Source organism: Chroicocephalus ridibundus, chromosome Z, assembly GCF_963924245.1.
Source record: "Chroicocephalus ridibundus chromosome Z, bChrRid1.1, whole genome shotgun sequence".
Taxonomy (NCBI): domain Eukaryota; kingdom Metazoa; phylum Chordata; class Aves; order Charadriiformes; family Laridae; genus Chroicocephalus; species Chroicocephalus ridibundus.
The window spans coordinates 61,415,944-61,433,813 of NC_086316.1; the positions used below are offsets into that span (position 1 = coordinate 61,415,944).

Here is a 17,870-nt window from a genome sequence, read left to right on the forward strand (position 1 = left end):
TGGTGTTCTGGCTGCAGTCGAACTCCAGCCTGCTTCCTAACACTGCCCTCTCTTACACAGCCATGAGATCAGTTTCTAATTACAAATATGACTTTGTGCTTGTACTGGGCCTAAATTCATTGACCACGCTGTCTGATTTCCTGGTCTTCAGTATTGTCCTATGAAGTTACCTGTCTTGTCACTACTCCAAATTCCTGCACGTCCTCTTGATGGTAGGAAGACTCTACAGAGGGATCTGGACAGGCTGGATCAATGGGACGAGGCCAATGGTATGAGGTTCAACAAGGCCAAATGCTGGGTCCTGCACTTGGGTCACAACAACCCCGTGCAGCGCTACAGGCTTGGGGAAGAGTGGCTGGAAAGCTGCCTGGAGGAAAAAGACCTGGAGGTGTTGGTCAACAGCCAGCTGAATATGAGCCAGCAGTGTGCCCAAGTGGCCAAGAAGGCCAACAGCATCCTGGCTTGTATTAGAAACAGTGTGGCCAGCAGGACTAGGGAAGTGATTGTCTCCCTGTACTCAGCACTGGTGAGGCCGTATCTCCAATACTGTGTCCAGTTTTGGGTCCCTCACTACAAGAAAGACATTGAGGTGCTGGAGCGGGTCCAGAGAAGGGCAACAAAGCAGGTGAGGGGTCTAGAGCACAAGTCTTATGAGAAGCGGCTGAGGGAACTGGTGTGTTTTAGCCTGGAGAAAAGGAGTCTGAGGGGGAGACCTTCTCACTCTCTACAACTACCTAAAAAGAGGTTGTAGCGAGGTGGGGGTCTGTCTCTTCTCCCAAGTAACAAGTGACATGACAAGAGGAAATGGCCTCAAGTTGCGCCAGGGGAGGTTTAGATTGGGTATTAGGAAAAATTTCTTCACTGAAAGGGTTGTCAAGCATTGGGACAGGCTGCCCATGGAAGCGGTGGAGTCACCGTCCCTGGAGGTATTTAAAAGACGTGTAGACATAGTACTTAGGGACATGGTTTGTAGTAACGGGGCAGTGCTAGGTTAACAGTTGGACTCGATGATCTTAAAGGTCTCTTTCAACTTAAATGTTTCTATTATTCTGTGCCTTTTGTTTGTAACATACTTAATTCAGTTCTTTTTATATTATCTCACTGAAGTTTGCGTCTTTCTGTTTCTGGTCATCTGATGTAACATGGCCTGTTTTCTGTTTGCCTTTTTTTTTTTTTAACCTGTTCTTATTTGCAAGTAATGTAATAAATGCTTGTTTTTAAACCAGATGTTACAGATGTGAACCTGCTTGTATAATTAGTGAACCTGCTTATGCATGCATAAAATTGCAACAACTTTATTAATGTTTGTGCTTGCAGATTGTATGTCCAAAAGATGAACTGACACTTTTAAATGGGAAGCTGCCTAGTTGCATGAAGATAAAGACGTAATACATTTGAGAGTTAGTTTTTATCCTGGTATACAAATACATGGAGTTAAACTTCGGTTTTATGAAGTATTTGACAAGTTGGTTTTTGTTGCTGCTTTTGTACTGGTGTTGTAGAACAGACTTTTCAAGCAGCTGTTACTTGTCTGTATTCTTTAGACAGTTAAAAGTAATAGGTTTGGATTTGTCTGTCTTGGTTTTGTTTCCATTTTATGGTTTTATTTGTAAGTTAAATTGGCTTGGTTATATTAGCTTGTCTGAGATAGGCTTTGTAATTTTTATTTTTAAGATTCTTAATGCTGTTTGCTAAATATGATATGAGACCCTGTAAATTGATATTTAAAATTCGTATTTTATAGATAACATTTTATGTTTCTACAGGAGATTTGTATTGCAAAGCATAATGAAAAGATCCAGCAGCGTCACCAGAGTGAGGAGGAATACAAAACGCACCATACTGTTCAGCTAGTAAGTTTGAGTTTCCTGCTGTTGAGTTTAGCCTTTAGTTAATAGCTTGCATTGCTGCTTATACATTCAGAGTAATAGCGGTTTTAAAAAGATGGTGTGTATCCCTGACCTTTGTACCATGGATTTCTGTATCATATGCTGGTAAAGGGGAGACTATTGCTGTGTTAGGATGACATTGAACCCAAGCAAATAGAAGAGTTCTTAATGCTAAGTTCACAGTCTAATGACAAAGTGATTACTTCTAGGGTTAGTCTGCATACAGTGTGTTATCATGTGCACATGGATAATTCCGGACATCTCAGTACAGCGTCAGATATGCTGAGATAAGAAAACCATACATCTATTCTTGAATCCTAATAAGCTTGTTCATTATTTTTCTTCTTTCTACAAAACAAATCGCTTGAATTGTATATAGTTCCAGCTGTATGCTCTATGATCCCCTGCACAGTCTCATCGCAGAGAACAGGCTAGCCGATCTGACTCTTGTGCTGAATATAATTGACTTTATCTTAAAGAATATTCAAATCGTGGGCTAGGTCTTGGGAGCTGATATAGTATCAATATTTAATAAAGATCACTGACAAAGATGCATTGAAATCCAAGTCTCTTTAATTCAGGCTTCAATTAGATTAGTGAAAGTGATTCTATTTCATCCTTATACATTTTTAACATTGATACATTTGTCCAGGAAGTCAGATGCATAATTTATTTTATGAAAAGGCTATTTGTGAAAGGCAGTAACTTGTTGGCATACTCTTTTAGGAACTTAGAAAAAAATTTTTTTTTTTTTTGGTGGTTACAATAAGGCAAAGCCACTTGCTGTGTGGATTTTATCCCATTTATCACTCTTAAAAATAAGACTTGACAAAGCTGAAGGACTTTCTTGTCTCTCAAACACTACAGGACTTTTTTTGTTACTTATTTCATGGAGTTGCCTGCTTGCTTTATATAAATATATATATATATAAAGCAAGTTCTTTATATAAAGTGTGCTAATTTTTTTGGTCTTTTTTACTATTAATAATGTCACTGAAAATTTCTGCTATTATTGTAAAATAGGTTTTCAGCCACCAGTTTTCATGAAGAATTTTGAAAAGATAACGTCAAGCGTGTCCAAATCTGAAACCAAATAAGAACTGCATTTTCACTATTCTTATTGAAAAACAAAAAAAACCCAACCCAAACTAAACAATAAAACCCTTGAGTTAGAGACTGCTTCAGGAAAAGTTTGATCTGACTGTGTATGTAACATGCAGGTTTGGTGGTAGAACTATCCTTTCTTGTTGCTATAATCGTTTCTTTATGCTTCTCTTTTAACTTCTTTGCCCCATTGCTTTGTTATTTTCTTTTCAGCACATGCTTCTATTCCTCTTCACCTTTTCTTGTTTCCTGTCCTTACTGTTTTTTCAGACATGTTGTCCTCTTCCTCTCCTTAATGCATCTGTACTTCCTTATTTCCAAATCACAGGAGTTGGCTCTTTATGAAGGACACCAGGCCACTAGCTGACATCCGAAAATGGCGGGCAGGCAGACACTGCTTTTGTATTGACCGAATGACAATAAAAGTTCACAAAAGTGATCAGAATTTTTAATTCTGATGATGATAAGCTTTTAAAAGTAATACTAAAATGCTGTGAGTCATTTAAGAATTAAAGCTCCTGTTTCTGCTAGCAGTTTTTTCCTTAGTCACCTGTTCTATCACTTTTCCTGATAACTTCTGAACTCGCATACAGTGGCTTCTGCCATATGATAACTAGCATCCATTTTCAATAAATTTGACTGAAGAGTAGTGTTTTGTTTCAAAGATGTAGTAACTTTGCTGAAATTTGGTGAAAATGGATCACTAGTTAAAGGAGGTGGATCCATATGTGTGTTTTCACTGAGGTAAGATGCCCAAATAAGAAAAAATACAACTGTCTTAGCTGCAAGGAAGAGCTGCAGGCCTTTACTGAAGTAAGCTTACAGAAAATCAAGCTGCGTTAAAAAATGACAGCTTAAGTTACTATAATACAAAACTTCCATTTACTGTTGTAAATTAGAATGAAAATGTTGACTTAATTTGCTTAGTATTGGATTCAAAACTTTGTGGCACTGAGTTCTGTGATTTCTTGCACTCTGAAAAGACTAATATGACTTGTTTTAAGTGGGCAATCTTGCAAGTTCGAGTGTCGTTTTGTTTATGGAATGAGAGAAGATAGATACTGTTTTGCTGTCTGGCTAGTTTATGCCATTTTTAATTTAAGGGGGCTTTTTTTCAGTATAATATTCTGTCACATCGCTAGTCCTTTCTTTATTTCTCATCCTCCAAGATAACAAGTCTTCAACTGTTCCCATTCCAGATTGAACTCTTTCTTTACTGAGCTCTACATTGCTTCAAGATTATAAAAGATGAAATGCATAGTATTTTTTTAAGGGGAAGACAAAGGCCAGGTTTTGAAGTTCAGAAATGTGTTTATTTGAGAGGTAGATTGCTAGGTAATTCTTAACAATTAGTAAAAGAGTTATTTTAATTCAGTTTTTTTTTCAATGGTGCTAAACATAGCATTGGATGTAATATTTACATGTTTTTTTCATATATTTTCTCAGAAGCGAGATCAATTACAAGATGAAGAGGAAAGAAAGAGCTCCTGGGTTAGTCAGGAACGACAGAAAACACTGGACAGACTTCGCACGTTTAAACAGGTAACAGAAGAAGAGGTGTTCTTTTCCGTAAGAAACTTTCACTCATTCCGGGACTACACTATGCTATTAGCTATTCTTTTTCATTGTGCAGTTAACTGTTCTTTGGAAAATTTAAAACAAAACACAGCATTGGTGGTAACGAATTCCTCTGACCATTGCATTCCCAGTAATAAGGGCCATAATAAGCTTCTGCTCACTCTTATATCCACATCCTGTGACAAGACACTTAGCAAACGTTCTTTAAAGAAGTGTAACCTAAATGGTATTTTCCACAAAGAGCATTACCATCCGACGTACCCCCACTACCACTGATTGCTAGAACACCTGCCAATACCTTCCCCTTCCTATTACAACGTAAGTATCAGAAAATAGAAGATGGAATGAAGGGGAGAGATAAGGAAAAGGGTGAAAGTGCAAGAAAACAGACACGACTGTATTAATAGGGGAAGACTTTTTTTGGTTTTGCTGAATACATTAAAAAAATGTAAGTATGAGAATTTTCTTTACTGGAAAGCTGTCTTGCTCAGCAGTACACTCTTCATATCCTTATTGTTTGCAAGGCTTTTGAATTGCATAGCTTCTGTAAATTAAAGCAAATTTACTTATTTTAACTAGCAACTGTTAATGAACTGGCTTTATCTATGAGCATGTTTATATTGTTATGCTCTCTATTGCTTTAGGCCTACCACAAGTGTGTAAAATCAAATTTTTTCATAAAAATGGCTGTCAATAAAACTAATATGAAAAGACAGATATTGAAGCAGCAAATTTAAGAAATGTTAAAAATATTTTGAAAAGTTTCAGAATGTTTGATGTTTTCAAGAGATACCTTTTTAAGCAGTATGGTTCACATCTAAGGCCGGTGTATTTGGTCAGAGAGGATTTTGTGCAGAGGGATCCATTGACCAGTTTCAGAAAAGGAAAGCAAGAGGGAATTTTGAATTTTAGTTTCCAGAAAAAACAATCTGATTCTTTGTGAAATCCTAATTTTAACCTATATGTATCCTTGATTAGACCAATCACGCATAAATTGTGGCTTAACCAAGAATAAGAAAACAGATCATTTTTGCAAAAAGGTGAGGATATATTTGCTTTGTGTTTACATTCAGAGCAAAATGAATGAAAATAGCAGATGAATTCTACTTGTCAGGAAGGCAAACCCTAACAACAGGTACTTAGAACCTAGAATAGTGTGGTGCACGTAGTTAACTAATTGCCAATAATTTACTCACTTTAGCGGTACCCTGGGCAAGTAATACTTAAATCAACCAGACTACGGCTGGCTCATGCAAGAAGAAAATGTGCAGCCAGCTTGGTGTCCTGTGTCGATCTGCCTCAGTCTTTGCCAGCAACCATAGGAATCCAAGAGAAAAGTGAAGAGGTGGAATTGGAAAATGCGGTTCAGCCTTTGCAAGTGCAGGAAGCCACAAGCTTAGAACAACTTCAGGATATCTCGTTACCTCCCAATGGTGTTACCTCTGAACTGCCTCATGTTAGTATTTCTCCGCTCACCAGTAAGGAGCTTCAACCAGAGATTGTTACTGTAGTACCGCTTCCACCTCCTTTGCCTCCACCACCTCCGCCTCCGCCTCCACCTTTGCCCTCCAAGGAAGATGCCACCAAATCCTTAGAGAAAACCGACAGCTTTGTTAAACGTCAGAGTGAGGAGAAGGGAGTCCAGCACTCTTCTGGTGTCCCACCAGCACATCTTTTTGACAGCAGTCAGCTAGTCAGTGCCAAGAAGAAGCTTAAGAAGACTGGTGATCTAGAGGGTTTACAGCGGAGGAGAGGTAATTTTTTCATTTCTGTGTATTTAATTGTAGTGCACATCAGTTCCTCTTTTGAATGCTGTATAGAAAAGCGTATGCTGTGATTCATACATAATTATGAGAATTGTTGTTAAATCCTTTTTAGTTGACAAATGTTGGCAACTCAAACAAATCTTAGGACCTGTACAACAACGTGCCCTGTACTTGTTCAGTTAGACAGAAAACACTGGTGGAACTGAATCTATAATATACCACATTTGGCTAACTAAAAAATGGAGCTAAACCTTGTCTAAAAGAATCTCTTACTCTTTTACAGCTAGCGCTGCAAATATTACATGCTTCACCTGAGGGTGCAGTGTTTTTAATAATAAAATTTTACATAATTTATGACCTAGTAAAATGAATACTTGTCTTGTGACATAGGAAACCTTGAGAATACTTTTTTCAAGTTTTTTTCAAATTTTTATAATAAAATTCACAAACGCTGAAGTATCCTTGAAAGCCAAGTAAGAAAATTCTATATTCTGAGTTAAAATATAGAAGTTTAACTACAATTGTAAATTAAATCTGTAATCATTCAGCAAAGTATGTTAATAAATAGTTAAAAGATGAAAAACATCTTTGGAAACCGAGGAGAATGAATAGAGCACAGGGCTGAGCTGGAAGATCTGTTACAACTTGTTGATTCTGTGCTACTTGTTTTTGACTGTTTATCCTTTATCCCATATGAAAAAAGGGGAGAATGGCAGCCATGTTTGAACAACATAATCCTGGTGTTTCGGTGAAATGTGCGATATTGGAGCAAAGTTTTTATTTGTAAATCAAAGACGGGTTTTTCAAAAGCACTCAGCTGAACTATTTTACTGGAAGCCACTGAGGAAAAAGTACCTTGAGTGGGCCTTGGTTCGCACTGCTGTAATACGGCTGTAATAACATTTTATTAAAAATCCTATCTGGCTCTGCCAAGTGCAACTATGGAAAAGATCCCTCCATTGACATTTTCCCTCATCTTCATCAATCAGACAGAAATGAGAGTGTTTCCTCTAGAATTGTCCTTAAATGACTGAAAGCCCTTGAAGCAACTGCCTAGTTCTAGAATTCTTAAGCTCTTACGAACCTTGCAGGTCTCAGGTACTGTGTCTTAAGTTCATTATCAATTTTGATGCTTCTGTGCTCCATTTGTCTTTGTCTGTAGTCCTGTTGTTTATTTTTTCTGATACCCATATTATCTCGCAATTTTATATAAAGCACGTATTGCGTGTGCAATTTGATATACATCATAAAACGACAAATATAAAATCAAATTATATCCTCCCTCTTAAGAGTTATTGTTAATGTCTGCAGCAGCACTCTACCTGCTGTTCTGTGTCCCTGAGATGTTCCAAGTCTCTAAGTGGCTTTGGAAATTTGTCTCTCTATGGCAGACGAGTGTTTTACAATCCTCCCTTCCTCCTTCAAATGTGCAGTCCTGTATTCTTTTATTTCCCTTTTCTCATGTCTGTTTGAACTGTCTGGGCCATTAGTCTGGTGGACAAAGCCCACTCATAAATGCAAAACCGGTTTTAAAAATGTATTCTACAATATACAAAAAAGAATGGGAGATGCATATTCATACATTGATTGATACGTGCTGCACATTGTATGTACTGGTGTATATGAGCTATTTCAGACTGTTGCACTTTATTGTAATGCATTCTCTGGGACAGAGAATTGCCTACTTGCAGCTCTTCAAAGACGCAAAGCCTGATTTTTATTTCTGCAGAGAACTCATTTCAAATTGGTGATAAAGGAAGGATTTGTGATAAAGTATTAACTCTTCTCTGTTTTCATTAATTATAAAGGAAGGGAATTTATATGGGTACATGGTGCTAATGCATACATGAATCTAGAGAAGCAGGAAAATGCATGCTGCTGCGGTTGACTATCCTGCTGCTTCCCTCACTGGCATGTAGTAATAGTCATACAGTAGGTAAAATTCGCCACAAAATGCAAATGCTGGGAATGGATTGCACAGTCCAATACATGATATATACTCATTACCTGAGTTTCAAAGGCAAGAAAATTAATGTAATAAACGCTTTAATTTTGGCTACTTTGATTGTCCTGACTGCAAACAGGAAAGCCATCTTGTTCGAAAAGTTTTACTACCTGCCTGACAGAAACTATAATTGTCTGTGTAAACCAGTTTTTACGTGGTAATAGGAAAGATCAATTTGGAGGCCAAAACATTATGCTTATGGTATGGGACTGTTACATTAATGTGTGCAGCTGCTTTTTGGTCTGTGGGAAAAATAAATGAAGACTGATAGAACTTAGTAGAAATAATACTGAAGGTCTTTTGATTTACTGCAGTGAGTTCCCCAATGGACGAAGTGCTGGCTTCCTTGAAACGTGGCAGCTTTCACTTAAGAAAAGTTGAGCAGAGAAGTCTCCCTCCTTTTCCTGATGAAGATGATAGCAATAACATCTTGGCACAGATCAGGAAAGGGGTGAAACTGAAGAAAGTGCAGAAAGATGTTCTGAGAGAATCCTTTACAATTCTGCCTGATACTGACCCTCTCACAAGGAGCATCCATGAAGCATTGCGACGAATTAAGGAAGCATCACCTGAATCAGAGGATGAAGAGGAGAGTTTGCCTTGCACAGACTGGGAAAATTAACCTGTAATTAACCTGCATTTAAAAAAAAATATTTCTTCAACACTTTTTGTATAACAGTAGTGGCTAAGCCTCAGGTTCTGCATTCTAGGAGACTTAGTATGAATGTGACTAAACAGTCTGATGTCCAACATGGTAAAACACGCACATAGGAATTTAGTATTACTGACTTTTCAAAAAATTTAAGGTTTATAGTAAGGAAAACTTTTTTAGGCAACATCTTAGCCTTTTATTGTTGGAATACTTTTGCTGAATATTGACGGGACTGATCCTATAAAAAGCTCTATTTTATTTAGTGACTTTGAAGGGACTGTTTGCAGCTTACCAAAAAGCTTTAAAAAGCTTTTAAGTAACATAGCAGCACAATCACTCTTGGACACACGTTCTACTTATTTTCTAATTACTTCTGGCCTTGTAAAAATTTAGCACGTTTATCACTTCAGGCTGAATAGCTCCAAGTGAAGGATGATTAGATTTGACTGCTGAACACATTGAAATTTCATTGGTTACCCTGTGTGGCTGACTCTTTGATAGCTGGGTTTCAATCTGTACAGTCTCTGACTTCATTGAATTTACAGACTATAAGCAGTAAATATACAAATATAATTTATACTTCTGCTATTCATATGAATCCCATGAACTTGCATTATACGAAGCTATGGTGCCTGAAAGTACAGGTATTAGACATCAGCAGATGAAATTAGTGATTTCAGGAAAAAAAAACCCAGAAATTAGCAAGAGATTAGTTTTCAAAATTATGGCTGCATCAGTAGCTCAAAGAGATTATTGATTACAATAACGGCATACAGCACTTTTCTTCTGTGGTGGTTCTTCTGCTACTGGCTTGTGGATGAACTTAGGTCTCAGTGAAAGTTCCCACTAAACTTAAAATTTGGACAAGAGATATGACAATCTGTAAAGAATTTAAAAATCTGTTTAGAAATCAAAGGTTATTTCAAGAGTATGGAATATAAATATTTATAATCCTTGCAAGACAGCTAGCAGTATGAAAAAGATAACTTTTGGGATGTCTACGATCAGGCATTTCTGTCCTGGTTAGTTATTACTATAGCTGGGGAGTGACTATTGATAAAGTGCTACAGCTGTTTAAAAAGTGATAGTGACTTAGTACATCATCTGCTGAATGTTGTTGTGATTATGAAATACTATGTCTCAAACTGTTCCATTGGTATGCTATTTTCTAATAGTATTTAAATTTTTGAAAAAGGAAAATAAAAGTTGCCATTATTTCCTCATGAAGTAGCTATTGGCCACACTAATGATTTAATACTGTTTAATTATTGTGTACTCTTTCTGTTCTATACCAAAAGTACTGCTAGTTTTGGAGCTGAAAATCCAGGAGTGGAGGTGTACTTAACTCTTGCTGAAACTCAAAGTGAAAATAATTTTGCTGGATATAACTTTTTTCTATACTTGCATACTGAAAACTCCCACTGCCACAGCCCCTCAGAAGTCAAGTGACAGCTATAAGAAAAGACATGCCTTGGAACTGACTTGGCTTTTTCAGTGCAATTATTCTCTTTTTATTTCCTAGATAACTGAGCAAATTTAAACTTTGTGATTTTGACTAAGCTGGTAAAGCTAACTTAGTCATGGGGATCTTGTTTGCATTTTTTAGCAAGAATACTTTTTAATGCTATAGGTCATTTAGAAGAAAAGAAAGAAAAAAGAAGGAATTTTCCAAGGATTACTTTGAATTGTTTAAATCTAGTTGGTGGACCTCCTAAACACTTTCCATTGGAAGGTGTATCCTCTTAGAAGTCTTACATGTATGTTGCCATACAATATAACTACACATTTTCCTCTGCTATCTTTTGCAGCCCCATAGAAGCAGTTCAGAGTGCAGGCTGAAAATCACTGCTGTGCAGTACCTGTAGTGCAGTGGTGGTTGTCTCCTTTTTACCAATCTACAGTTCCCCTTCTAAGGATGGGGTCCTGCCAAATGCTGAGGTCCCGTGAAATCACTTGGACCAAAAGCAGGATGCAGTGTCAGAGTTCTGACTGTGTGTTCACACCTCTGGGACCTGCTTTCTTTTACCAGTGTCATATTTTATTATGAAAATAATCCTGTTTTCATGAGATGAGACTATTTAACAGATAGCACAGATTTGATTGAAAAATAATTGTACAAAATAGCTAACACTCAGAAAAGAAAAATGGACCCCTGCTATGGAAATGCATAAAAGAATCTGAGAGAACAGAGATTGAGACTTCGTGAAATTCAGCTAAATAAATATTTTTCATATAGATGAGTATGCTTGCTTAAACACATTGGCTGGTTACCCAGAATTTATTACACAAGAGTCAAATCTAATGAAAGTCTGTTGTAGAAATTGCAAAATAGTATTTTTTACTGTAAGCATTTAATACGATGCTTTAAGATTGACCTACTGATTTTTAACTGTAAGCTCTGCACATACAAAAAACAGTTGCATAGAGATTTTAGTTTTAAAACAGTTACACAAAAGTATATTGGCCACATAGGTTATGAACCATGCTTAATACACATACGTCTTTATAGGCTAAATGGAATGCAATTATTTGCCTTAGGAACGATGGCAAATATACAAGGAGAAAAAAATAACATCTGATATAATGTTGTGTTTTATCAAGTGACAAAAAGTGTCTCCATGTATATGCAAGGATGCCCACTGAAGTGGTTTCATTAATTATTGAAGTTTGAAGACAAACTAATAGTAACTTATTCCTCCAGGAGATCTAGTTATCTCTTGTATTACCTGCTTTGAGTTAACCGCTACATAAAGCGATGACTAACGTTTGTAAGAGCAGTTCCTTTCTTACGGACCACGTATGAAAATGTTGAGGCGTGCTATGTATTGGAACTACAGCTGAACAACCAGTATAAAGATGCAGTAGCTTCTGTATGAAAAATCAGAAGATTACTGGTTATCAGAGTATCCCAAGCCTATCTCTGTGTGTGTGTACATAATGGTACGCATAAATCACTACAGTACATTAAGTACATTTTGCATTACATAAGTAATGCGAAACCTGGGTTCCTGGGAGTGACGGACAAAATAACAGCTAAGAACCGAGTTTTTGCTCTGCCTTGTGTCTTAATCCAGTATTTTGGGCCTTTTCAAACTCTAATCTGTGTTCACTTTCAATAACACCAGAAGGCAAAAAAAAAAAAAAAAGACCTGATCATACCCTGTGTATCCTGGCTCCAGAGATAGCGTGTCATTACCCTGGGAGCAAAGAGAATCGAGGCTTTTGAAGACGCTGCTCAGTGTTGCATGTTGGAATTGCCTAATACATTGATCACAGAGTATTTGTACAGCCGTTTAGCTTTTCAGATGTTCCTTTTTTTTTTTTTCCCCAAACAGGTGATTCACAGCTACTGATGTGAGAAAAGAAACCCCTGTTGAAGATCACTTTTCCTCTTCATTTCTGAAAATTCAAAGCCAGCAGTTATGACCATCAATTCCGCAGGCTTTCTTTGGCAAAGAAATAGTCTTTCTTTGGCAAATGATTCAGTATATGAAAAAATTGCCTGAAATGTTAATTTTTCGGGCCACTTTTTTTCTTAAATTTGTTCAAAAAAAATATGGTTTGAGCAGAAAGCTGAACTGTTTAGATGTGCATTTTATATAATCAAGAATGCCCAATTCTTAAGCACTTTTTATATTTGCGTTAGTAATGTGTGGCCAGTTAAGTGAGAGGGGCATTTTGAGTTGAGAGAATACTTGCTGTTTGAGTTACTTTGGGATTCGGCCAAGACATCAAACCGGCTATAAAACATTCCCTTCACTGCACTGAATATATCATCTGCTTGAAAATCCAACTAAATAGCTCCTTGCAGAGAAGCTTGCTGTGTCGCAGTGTGATATTACAGAAAGAGCAGAATTTCTAGTTGCACTGCAGTAGCTGAAATTCAGTAACGTGCAACTATGACTTTTTTTCTTCTTAGTTTGAAGAACTTTACATCAGTATGAAAAGTAACAAGTGACTACAGCACAATGAGAAATAAGAGCTGAATTCAGTACGTATTCAATAATGTGTTTGTTTCCAACATGGTACATTTAGCAAGACATACTGCAGCACCTTTTTAGAAGGTCATTTGTAGTCTGACACCTTTATAGTAGACATTTTCATGCTTTTTTAAAATAATATTTAGCTATGCTGAACCAAGTTAGTTATACTTTTATCATTTGTTATAAGAAGCAATATTTTGTAATTTCATACTTAAGATTATTTTTCTCTTTTGGTTTAAAATGGCTTTTGATTAAGCAGCCTTCTTTAAAAAAGGTCAAAGCACTTAAACACACTGATAATTCAGTTGTGAAAATCATGCTTCTCTTGATGGTTTTCATTATTCACTGTAGTGGCTGCAAAAATGTTTGCATTCCATAACCAAAATCTTACTGGCTGGAAAAAAAAGAAGTTTCCTTTTGATCCTGACTGTTGTTTTGGTTTTTTTAAAGGGGATTTACAACTTCCTCTGCAGTGAATACTTAGAAGTAATCCTAAACTTCATGACTAATGGCTGCAGGCAGCTACTCTTACGATACCACAGTACTAAGAGGTATGTCAGTACAGAGATCCAAGTAGCCTTGTACCATCCAGAAACTCCATCTGATATGAAAGTCAGACCGTTACAAGAAGACTGAATCTTCACTAGCATTTTATTTTTACTAGCGTGACAGACACGGTGTTTGAGAAATACACAGTCCCTGTCCTTTGTGGACTGTGTTCCATTCACTGTTCCTCTCGTGACAGACAAACTACTATGCGTATTTGGGTGTTTTTGAGTGGAGTTCTGCATTGCTGCTGTCTTGTAATGGAACACGTACTGTGTTCACATTTGTAACAGGAGATTGCACGTCTAGCCATTTACTTACAGAAGGAGGAACAGGAGAATTTACCTTAGCAATAGGCTAGGTAACCTAAAGGAATCTCAGCTCTTGGACTCTTCAGTTCTTTTGCTGTGACTGTCCTGAAATTAAAGCTCTGTCAAACATCTCAAAAGGATGTCACTTTACCCTTGCTATCAACAGGCATTTTCTTAACCTTGTTGCCTTATTTATAAAGTTAGCAAACATTCATTTTCAAAGCACCTGTGAGCAGTGTTACTGTAGAGTTCTGTTGTTTTTGCTGTGTTAGTCGTCAGGTCTGTATTCTTCTGTTCAGAGATCAGCTGTATGAAACACTTGATACTCGCTTTCCAAGGACCTAAAATGAGGGGATGTTTTTTATTTTAGCAGCTTCTCTGAACCCTGAGTTTACGTGGTGTGGTTGTAAACTGTCAAATACTGTGTTCTTGCAGCAATAACAGCAATTTCAAAGCGTAATCATTTGACATTGCCTGTACTGTGGTGTATTTTTTCTCTACATTTGTCTGTACTTCCAGTCACACCACATGTTAAAACTGAGGTAGTCATTAAAGTTTTGGCTGTAGCACAAAGCAGAACCATGATGTAGAATGGTAATCCAGATTATATAGTTCATCTGAAACTCAGTGCTAAATTAACAGTGGTGATTGAGCATCTTTTATGTCCATTTTTTTCCTATTTTCCAGCCTGTCGTTTTATTCCTTAGAGTACGCATATAGGACACTAGCAAAATTCCAAGCTGCGGAAAAGTAGTGAAATTTTAAAGCATAGGTGCAATGGTCCTCTTGCACAATATTTGTGTCTACAGTTTACCACGTGTTGTGATTTGTCGAAATAGCTCCATGCTGTACTGTAATACAGTTCTCAGATTCATTTGCCACGTGATCTGTCATCTTTGCCTTGAAAAATGTGTGCATGATTGAGAAAAAATACTGTCCTTAATGTGTTTTATATTTATCTGAAATCTTAGATTCCTGTAATAGCTTAGTTTATAGAAGTGGAGTTCTCATACCAACATGTATTTTATGCGCACACAAAAAGTAGTTGTTATGCTGAGCATAGCAGTTTATATCAGTTCAAAATTGCCATCTTCCATGTGGAAATTAAATGTCTTTTTTTCCACATACTGCTAAAAAAAAAAACAAACCAGCCTGGATTTTAATCCTTCTTGAGTCACTAGATGTCACAATTTCACATAATTCTCCACTTTGATATAAAAATTGTGCATATGTAGTGTACAGGCTAATGCATAAAATTCCCATCCTCTGTAACATGAAATTTCGCAGTGGGATGGCTACAGCAGCAAATGGGGAAAGTTTAAGTATATTCACAAGAAAGTTACGGAAATTACGACAGTGCTACAATGAGATCGGTTCCTCCATAGTTGGTCCTTGAGAAATCTTGGCAAGCATCACTACAGAAAAAAACACTTAAGCATATGCAGGGAAAAAGAGCCTCCATAAAAATACCTTTCTACCTATTATTGGTGTTTTTCATTTGTGGCTGGACTTCATTGTTGTGGCTGCGTTGTTCTGTTGCTACTCATTTATGTTAAGCAGTTTGTCAGCTTTTAGGCTTTTTCCATTTTTAGAAACTTCTTTCTTTGTTCAAATTAAAACTGTTTTAGTATAGTGTAACTGATTCAGTGAGGTAAAGAGTTGGAATGCATGATGCTTATTCTACAAATGCTTATGCAAGGACTGAAAAATCTTTTATGAGTGGGAATGAGAAATGAAATACTCAATTTCTACTAAAATAACCAAAACGTAAGGTAAATAACAATAGTCTTTTGATCAGAAATGGAATTTGCATCAACGTGAATTTCACACTGTCATTCACAAGAGGTTCCAGATCCTTTACGAATGACCAATAGTCTTATTTTATTCACTTTACTGTGTTCTCATATGTTAATAAAATTATCTGTCTAGGGTAGATGAAGGCTTTTTTAATTTTATTAAGCATCACTTTTGTTTCCGTTTTTTTTTTTTTTTTTAAAAAATCTGACAGTCTGCATCCTACACCAGACACCTATAAAATAAATTAGTATGATTATATATTGTGTTCTTTTGTGGATGCATTGGGGATAGGACTCAAGATACTTCACTACATTATTTGTAAAGAATCATTTTGAGTATAAACACTATATTCTGTAATGTTTAATATTAAAGTAATGACAGGTGCATTATTGAAGATGCAACTTAATGAGAAGAGGAGGCAGAAACTTTTATTGGTTAATGTTACCCTTATTCCGTTTGTTGCACTGAATTTCAAGAGTGTAATTTGTAAATGAGGTTTGCTCACGTGTGTAATCAGATTTTGTTTTCATTGTAATGCTTATGTAATTAAATTACCTTAGTGTATTTTGGGTAATGATTCCATAAGCACGGACAATACATTACGTTTAGCACTACAGAATTGATGTTAAGAACAAGTGAAAGCTTCTTGCAGAGAAAAGGAGTGAATAGAAGCACCTTACTGGGAGAGCACATTGCATGATTTCAGTGCTACTGGAGCTGGCAGACAGTAGGTCATCCTAAACTTGACTGCAGATTGCTCTGTGGTGTAATAAGCACATTGACATATTGCTATCAATGCTGGAAAAAGTACAGCAATGGCTATTTTTAACCTATAAATATACTGTAATTTAAAATTTTTTCCTACAAAATGAATTTATATTTAATTGCTGCCTAATACGTAAATACTTAGAATTTTTAGGAGGGTCAAGGGTGGGTGGGCGTGCCAATGTATTTTTGGGAGGGGCTGTTGTATATACGGTTCTCTGCACTTCCCGTTCAGTTTGACTGTTAATCCAAAACTCCCAGCTCTGACTGTGGTGAATCTGCAACCTGACATTTATGTATTTTTATTATGATTCAGGTAATCAATATTCTGTGGCACAGAGCTTCAGAATTTGACAGAAAAGGTCATCTTTCCTTTCTCAAATGTGAATGCTCTCTCATGGAAAATGACCACGCAACGAATTTTATTCTGTGGAGTTTCTAATATTAATGTAGAGTATTACTTAAAGCTGATATCTGAGGCTATTAACCAGTAGTGTGTGCATTTGGAACAAGTAAAAAGGACGATGCCCATTTTGGTGAGTATAGTCCAAACTCTGCAGAGATTTTATTCCAGAGACTGCCACCTATTCAGTAATTAGTTTGCCGCAGACCAGCTTGATTTTCAGATTCAGAAACATATTTTTGATTTCTGAATTGGGAAATAGGTGTTGGGGATTAGGGATACTCACTTAACATCTCCCAGTGTGTTACTGTGCTTGCTATATGTTTTGAATTTCGACTTAAATATATACAAATACATCATGATAAGATGAAAGCTTAAGAAATACAGATGGATGCAGGTTGTCTTGCATGAATGAAGCCAGTGAAGTTTAATGAAACTAACTTCTTTGTTAAGCCTGTTGAATAAATAAGAAATAATCGAAAGAAAACCAGTTTGCTGTTGATTAGCTTTGTGCAATATTATCTGTAGACTCAAACACTACTAGCACATTGTGCTTGGCTTTAAGAAAGTTCTTTAACTCCCATTATATTCAAAAGGACATATTAAGTGCATATTTTATTGTAAACGACTCTGCAAATTTACTATGCCTAAAAATGCTCAATGTTATAAAGTATTAAGCAACGAGCGTTTAAAAAAGAAGGTAAAAAACTAAACAAACATTTCTAGCAATATCTAAAAACTAAAAAAAAGTTTTAACTGTCTGCTTTTTGCTCTTTTTTTCTTTAGTGCAGCTTTTCTGCAGTGCAAGTGTATTGCTGTGTATTTCATGTTTTTTTATTATCATGACTCAGAAATTTAAACCTGTACACAAAGTACTGCACTCACCTTCTTGTACATGCGATGTAACATCATACTCACAGTTTTGGTGCTTTAAATGATTCCTTTTTTCTTTATTAAAGGATATTTATTTGACCACTGTCTGGTTTTAACTTTGAATGTGTACCAACATGAAAAAAAATTTTTTAATACAGTTTGGTTCCTACAAAAAAAAAAAATCCTATCTAGTTAATT

General features: G+C 36.4%; 1 protein-coding gene across 1 annotated transcript in view; it reads left to right on the forward strand.

Annotated features, from left to right (window-relative positions):
* JMY (junction mediating and regulatory protein, p53 cofactor) overlaps positions 1–17,771 on the forward strand; it is a 75,398-nt gene extending 57,627 nt beyond the window's left edge. Inside the window, exons 7-11 of the mRNA XM_063320803.1 lie at positions 1,767–1,853; positions 4,440–4,535; positions 5,773–6,325; positions 8,657–8,967; positions 12,330–17,771. Of these exons, the coding sequence (XP_063176873.1) occupies positions 1,767–1,853; positions 4,440–4,535; positions 5,773–6,325; positions 8,657–8,964 (1,044 nt within the window). The 3' untranslated portion in view covers positions 8,965–8,967; positions 12,330–17,771. The remainder of the gene's footprint in view (positions 1–1,766; positions 1,854–4,439; positions 4,536–5,772; positions 6,326–8,656; positions 8,968–12,329) is intronic.
* The last annotated feature ends 99 nt before the right edge of the window (positions 17,772–17,870 follow it).